Source organism: Vanessa atalanta, chromosome 3, assembly GCF_905147765.1.
Source record: "Vanessa atalanta chromosome 3, ilVanAtal1.2, whole genome shotgun sequence".
NCBI lineage: Eukaryota > Metazoa > Arthropoda > Insecta > Lepidoptera > Nymphalidae > Vanessa > Vanessa atalanta.
In genome coordinates, this window is record NC_061873.1 from 2,615,705 (window position 1) to 2,622,815 (window position 7,111).

The following is a 7,111-nucleotide window of genomic DNA, read 5'->3' on the forward strand; positions in this document are numbered from 1 at the left end:
CGCCATAAAAATAAAAAAATCGCCGCTAAGTCAAATTTTATTTTATAATGTTAATATTCAGATTAAATATATTTTTAACTTTGCGTTAATAAATATATGTAACGCTTATTGCATTATACAAGAGTATGTAGATGATATAAGTAACTACTGAGTTTCTTATCAGCAACTTTCTGTAGATTCCGAATAAGTAAATAATTCTTGTATATTAATATACTTCGATTAACTTTGAATTTCGTTAGAGTTAATTAAACATTACCTTAAGTTCTTGTTTTGCGTATCGATAACAGTAAATTTTTAGCATTAGCAGCCTGTAAATTTTTCCACGGCTGGGATAAAGGCCTCCTCTCTCTTTGAGGAGAAGGTTTGGAGCATATTCCACCACGCTGCTCCAATGCGGGTTGGCGGAATACACATGTGGCAGAATTTCGTTGAAATTAGACACATGCAGGTTTCCTCACGGTGTTTTCCTTCACCGCCGAGCACGAGATGAATTATAAACACAAATTAAGCACAAAAAATTTCAGTGGTGCCTGCCTGGGTGTGAACCCGTAATCATAGGTTATGATGCACGCGTTCTAACCACTGGGCCACCTCGGCTCTTAACAGTACACAATGAGTTATACATTTTATCAAGCGGTTAAACGTCATTGCTCATGACTTATGCGATTTCGCGATTGAACTTATAAGTGTTTTAACTTTATAATATTGCTAAGTGTATAATACACATATACAAGGGAAATAAAATTCATAATACGTGTATGTTTTTGTTTTTATTTTTAATTGATTTATTAAATACATTTAAGTATGAATACATGAATTGCTTGTATACATTATAGACGAGAAAATCACATTTTACCAGACTGTAGCTGTTGGGACGTAGCTTGAGTAGTAGGGTGTCGAGTAGCGGGCATATAAACCTGGGGCGTATACTGAAGGCACAGATGTGTACACAGTAGGGGTGTAAGCACGACTGTATACTGGAGAGGTAGTGTAGAATGCAGGTGCAAAAGTATTGCTGGCTACCACGGGTGAAGAGGCGGCGTAAACTGTACGTGCATCAACGACAGCAGGAGTTGAGGCAACTACAGCTGGGGTAGCGACGGTTTCTGATACAACAGGAGTAGCAGACACAACGGATGTAGTGACGAGGGGGTCTTTGCGTACAACTGCGTTGAAACCGTTCACGTCATCAGCGGTGTAATCAACAGTACGCTTGGTGCCATCGGGATCGACCAGTGAGTACTGGCCCTTTACAAGGCCTCCAACGCGAGTCTCCACTTGACTCTTGTAGTCTCCTGTGTTCGGGTCGGCTACATCATAAGAGAAGCTGGAAGAGTCACCGTCTACTTTGACAACTGGTATCACTGAGCTGTAAGCTACAGCGACAAGAGCGGCGAGAACTACGATGAACTGAAACAAAAATAGATAATAATGATAACGATCTAAATAAGTAAATTATTTTATTACATTTTTAGAGAAACTAGAATAACCCTCTAGTTTTTACAATTAAATATAAATACTAGTAATTTTAGGTACAGGGGTTTGTAGATACCGTGTTTAGTACAAGAAGTTTTTATATCTTACAAGGTAAGTGTCTATGGGATTGGTCCGTTTCGTTTAGTCTTTATGAGAAGAAAAGAAAAAGGTTACCAATATTAACTGAAAACATTCATAGCATGCAAATCTTATGAATATATATGATATAAAATATCACTTTTATTTCAAATAAATAAATGATTTGTATCACAATTAATAAAATGAGTTTAGAAATATAATATAAATAATTAGTATTAGAAACATTAATAACAGAAAAAAAATTAAGAAAAAGTTATTGGAACGATTTTTTTTTTAATGTAAAATTTCGGGATTTTCTCCAATAAATTTTTAATCATTTTAAACAAATTGATAACTTATTTTTAATATTCAAAGATGCTTTTAATTTACCTTGACCATTGTTGCTAATTGTCGTTTGAATCTTCAAATGATATCGATTTTTAAAAAATATCAGCTTTTATAGTATTCGCAAATACGAGGGCGTATTTTTAATGTGTACTGGTTGATATTTAATATATTCTATTAAAATACGACTATATCATGTCATTAGATTAAGGAAATTAGAGGCTGATGTAATAAAATTATATGTTATCTTATTTAATTGGTACTTCATATACTTTAAAGCAGCAATAATAAGTAATAAAAAATCTGTTTCCCTTGTTGTACTACAATGATTATTATTTTAATTGTATTCCAATATTTAATTAGCTATAAGTAATATGTAATTTATTGTATTTGTATGTAATGTAATTTTACTATAATATGATTATAGATTTGATGAACTTTCTTTTTTTTTGCTGGCAACATCTTTACTATTGGTCTCTGAAATAAATCTCGGAATACATCAAAATCAATATATTCTGTCTGCTAAAACGCGTTGATAGAAATAAATAATGATATATTGTATAATCGTCGAGACATTTTCAATTAATAAATTGTAAATGTTGCAAACATAGAAATTGCTAAGAGATTTAGAGGAAACGCAGTTTTCCATTTAATAGCGAATTAACTCACAAAAATTATCATTAAATTTTGCTCAAAATACAACTCTCCGGGCATGTTATGTGTAGGTATAAAATACAGGTTTTTTTTTAAAGAATTCTAGCAATGACATGTTTTAAGGAATTACTAATATTCCTATTTACACCTTCAACTAAGCTTCGATTAGTGAAGGTAGCTCCTGCGACTTTTTACAACGCTAGGCGGCCCGTAAACCATTGCACTATTGCCGTTTAACTTACATTAAATAAACTTATTTAATACATGCGAATTAGTCTATCACCAAAGAGTATGTATATAAAATATTTAACTGACGTTTGCTTAATTTAAAATTCGAACGATATTACCATATTACCATTAGCGCAACTAAAAAAAAAACATTTATGAATTGTCTTATTTGGGGAACCGTTCAATTTAAGAATGAAATAATTATAACAAATTTATTATTATTTCCGCATGTATCTTAAAATAAATGTAATATAAAGTTCAACTGGTATTAATTAAAGCAAGATGTATACACATGAATCATATAAAAAGCTTAGAGATGGATTGTTCGATATTCATTTAACATAATAATCTAGTCTTGACAGCAATGGCCAATGTAAGTAAAATAAGAAGAAAAATTAATAAGATTCCTTAACTATTCGATGGTATTATATTCTTGTGACTTTTTTTCCAGTTTTTCGTGTTTTTCATCGCTCTGGTTGCTGTAGCTCAGTGCTCAGTAGTACCAGTGGTCAAAGTAGACGATGACTCTTCCAGCTTTGCTTACGATGTAGCTGATCCCAACACTGGTGATTACAAAAGCCAAGTGGAGACACGTAACGGTGGAGTTGTTAGAGGACAATATTCGCTGATCGACCCTGATGGCACCAAACGTACTGTTGACTACACTGCTGATGATGTAAATGGTTTCAATGCTGTTGTACGAAAAGACCCCGTTGTTGGTGCATCTGTGATTGCCGCTACCCCTGTTGTTGCGCGCACCATTGCCGCTCCAGCAGTAGTTTCCACTGGTCCATCTGTTGCTGCTGTCCGCACTGTTCCTGCCACCTCATTTTACACTGCTTCATCTCCTGTGGTAGCTAGATCTTATGTGGCTCCTGGAGTTTACGCGACGTCTTCTCCAACAGTATTCTCAACTCGTACATACGCCACACCTTCATTCTACTCTGCAGCACCTTCAGTGTATACTCCTGGAGTATATGCCCGTTATTCCTCACCGTATTACTCAAGTTATGGATACCCTACTTCTTCTTTCAACTACTTGTAAATGTTAAATATGTGAAATGCTATCGCCCTCCGAAATTATATGTTTTTACATAAATATTAGTAAACATTAATAAACTAAGCTGTAAAGAGAAACATTTGGTTTTATTTTTTAATTATGTCATATCTCTACGTATTATACAACCAAGTCGCTTCCCGTCGTCTGTTCGCTTAGACTTTTTAACCTATGCAACGGATTTTAATGCGTTTTTTATTAATAAACAGAGTGATTCAAGGGTAACGTTTATCTGTATAATAAATGCAAATTATTGTAGAGAACAGCCGAGAATTTCACTTTCCTATAAAAAACAAGAATTTTTCTTTTTAGGTTCGTCCTTCAATCTAAAAATTGGATATAGACCCTAGATTATTGCAGCGATGTGAACCAGGGAGTAGCAGCTAGTTATAAATACATTTCGCTAGTAGATCTAACCTTAAAGTGAAATAGAAAATACGATAACTATATCTTTTCACATTCACAAGTTCAAGGTGAAATGAAAGATGAGTCGAATGACATTGAAAGTATTAAGGGCAACCGTGTCAATGAACTTACCGACTGCTTTTTAAATGCTATTATATAACGCACATATGTACGTCTTTTATTTTAAAACTATTGTTTTCAACTGATATAAAATACATAAATTTACTTTCAAATTGCAATGTTTTTGGTATTCTAAAAAGTTAAATGCTAGTCTAAAGACAAAATTGTAAGAATATACTCAGCTCCGTCTTTAGCAACGGACCGGGTTCAAGCAATGCACTAGCGATCTATCCACTCCTTTAAAAACATTTTATTCCCTCGGACTTTTTGCTGCATTTGAATTCGGATTAAGGCAGATCTGAACATAATTACATTATATACATATATTATAGTAATAGAGTAGATATTTCTATGTAAGGTTTCAAAAGAATACAATTACAATATTGAGAATAATATGTTTTAGAACATTGAAATATTCCATAATAAATGAGGATTCAAACGCGCGAGCTTACTTTAAGGAAGTATATTTTTGATTTCGAGTATATTATATGAATGGTAATAAAAAGAAATTAATTAATAATTTTCTCGTGGAATGATGACAAGATTGCTCGAAGCGTGTCCTGATTGGATAGCAATTCCCATTCTTAATCATTCTATTGCTCTTTGAATTCACTTTGAATCCAGGATCATCAGTTAAGATTTACGCCTTGTAACCACTCACATCATCATAGCTCACACGATAATGTTAAACTAATGGGCCACCTGGTGAAAACTGATTCCTACTACACACATTGGTAATGTAAGAAATATTAATGATTCCTCATATCACCCACTTACCTTGGGAAAACTCACTAAGTGAGTTCAAGTTTCGAGTTCACTTTCGAGTTCAAACCGAAACACAACAATAATAAGTATTTCTGTTGATAATAAGTGTTGCTGTAACTAACTAGACATGCTTGCCCAAAACCCCACCACCCTGTCTACCGTTTTTATAGGCTTGTTTTGTATGAGAAGTAGAACCCAATTATATTTATTCAGACAATTTCAAAATCATCAGATGCCAACAGAATAATTGACTAGTTTGTAAATTAGACTATAATACAGATGTATCTTTTATTTTTCGTTACATTTCGCATATATTTTTAATTTTGCGCATTCGCGTCATCATAGTTCATTCATTCAGTCATTTTCGTGACTGTTTTTTTTATTTATTTCGCTTAACTACGTTTAGTTAACAATTTCTATGCCTTTTTAAAATAAATTGGCTTGTTTCATACACATTTTAAGGGGTTGCGTTTAATTTCAAGCTTATATACACAAAAAAATACAATTGTATTGCAAACAATTATTCGATCCGCGGTCATGATTTGTACAGAACTATTTCTCAGTACTGATTTATGTATATTTTTTGTGGTCCGCAATTTAAGTACATAAGACATCTGCTCATTATATATAGGATTTAATGTTGAAATATAAAGCTAATTAAAGTATATTTTGTTATTTTAATCTATTTTAAATTGAATAAAATACAATATACAATTAAGGAAAAATGTCTTATGAATAATAAAAGTGGTTAAAATTCGGTCAAAGTATTTCTTCTTTCGTACGCAATTAACAGAACTCCAGAATACTATTCCAAAAAAATAAGCTTACTAATTATTCTATCCACGCAAATTTTAAATCAAGGCTGTATAATTCATCTCATTTTATTAAAGAAATTGACCTTTTTAATTAAAAAAGTTATTTTCGCTATATAAAAATTTAAATTAAATAAATTAATTTCTATTCAATTGCATTTTTCTTATATCACGTGGGAAAAAAAGTAGAAATATGATTACACAAAATATACTTAAAGTCGGATTTATTTAAAATATGTGTATATACATTTAAAACATATTATTGACATAGTATTACACTTTACAAGTAATTATAGGAAGTAGTGGGTAGGCCGTAAGTTGAGTAATAAGGTGAGTCGTACCGGGCATACACTCCAGGAGTGTACACAGAAGGGACTCCTGTGTAGACTGAGGGAGCAGCATAAGTACGAGCAGAGAACACTGTTGGAGAAGAAGTCGCATACACTCCAGGTGCGACAAAAGATCTAGCTACGACTGGAGATGAGGCAGAGTACAAAGCAGGAGCAGCATAAGTACGAGCAGCAACAACAGATGGAGCAGAGGAGACAACAGCAGGTGCGGCAACGGTGCGTGTCACAACAGGAGTAGCAACTACGGAAGCCACAACAGGGTCTTTGCGAACGACTGCGTTAAAACCGTTCACATCATCAGCAGTGTAGTCAACAGTGCGCTTGGTGCCATCGGGGTCGATCAAAGAGTACTGTCCTCTTACAACACCACCGGAGCGGGATTCTACTTGGCTTTTGTAATCACCGGTGATTGGATCAGCAACATCGTAAGCGAAGCTTGTAGTTTCATCATCTACTTTGACTACTGGTACTACTGAGCTGTGAGCCACAGCAACCAGGGCGACGAGCACTGCGATGAACTGAAATAATACAAAATTCATTAAATTTTATGCTTCACTTCTCATCAACAGCTTAGTGATGGAATCGGTCTTTTTAAGATCTAAAGGTATTATAATTTCAATATCATGTCATTGTTGAGACACAAAATTAAATCATTCGAATGAAAATTAAAAATAGTGCGTATAGAAATAATCCAAAAACGAAATGACAGACCCCCCCCATGATCGCCTAGCTTGCCTAACCGTTGTTAAAATCAAGAAATAGATTACATATTATATAATAAAATATATTTGTCTTACCTTTGCCATTGTTCCTTATGTCAG

At 33.6% G+C, this 7,111-nt stretch overlaps 3 protein-coding genes across 3 annotated transcripts; 1 reads left to right on the forward strand and 2 right to left on the reverse strand.

Annotated features, from left to right (window-relative positions):
* Positions 1-759: 759 nt before the first annotated feature.
* On the reverse strand, positions 760-1,993 carry LOC125077302 (larval cuticle protein A3A-like). The gene is made up of 2 exons (XM_047689212.1): positions 1,945-1,993; positions 760-1,410 (listed from the first exon to the last, which is right to left on the reverse strand). Exons 1-2 carry the CDS (start codon positions 1,951-1,953, stop codon positions 853-855), a joined length of 567 nt encoding a protein of 188 aa, XP_047545168.1. The 5' UTR covers positions 1,954-1,993; the 3' UTR covers positions 760-852.
* A 1,115-nt stretch (positions 1,994-3,108) lies between these two features.
* LOC125077301 (larval cuticle protein A3A-like) lies at positions 3,109-3,903 on the forward strand. Its single transcript, XM_047689211.1, has 2 exons — positions 3,109-3,154; positions 3,233-3,903. Exons 1-2 carry the CDS (start codon positions 3,146-3,148, stop codon positions 3,824-3,826), a joined length of 603 nt encoding a protein of 200 aa, XP_047545167.1. The 5' UTR covers positions 3,109-3,145; the 3' UTR covers positions 3,827-3,903.
* Positions 3,904-6,110: 2,207 nt separating this feature from the next.
* LOC125077134 (larval cuticle protein A2B-like) lies at positions 6,111-7,111 on the reverse strand. Its single transcript, XM_047688949.1, has 3 exons — positions 7,088-7,111; positions 6,337-6,808; positions 6,111-6,300 (listed from the first exon to the last, which is right to left on the reverse strand). Exons 1-3 carry the CDS (start codon positions 7,094-7,096, stop codon positions 6,221-6,223), a joined length of 561 nt encoding a protein of 186 aa, XP_047544905.1. The 5' UTR covers positions 7,097-7,111; the 3' UTR covers positions 6,111-6,220.

Bases quoted from the DNA above. Each gene is read 5' to 3' on its own strand.
- LOC125077134 (XM_047688949.1), bottom strand. The intron at 6,301-6,336 runs CTCCCTCAGTCT...CTTCTGTGTACA, and splicing joins CTCTGCTCGTACTTATGCTG to CTCCTGGAGTGTATGCCCGG.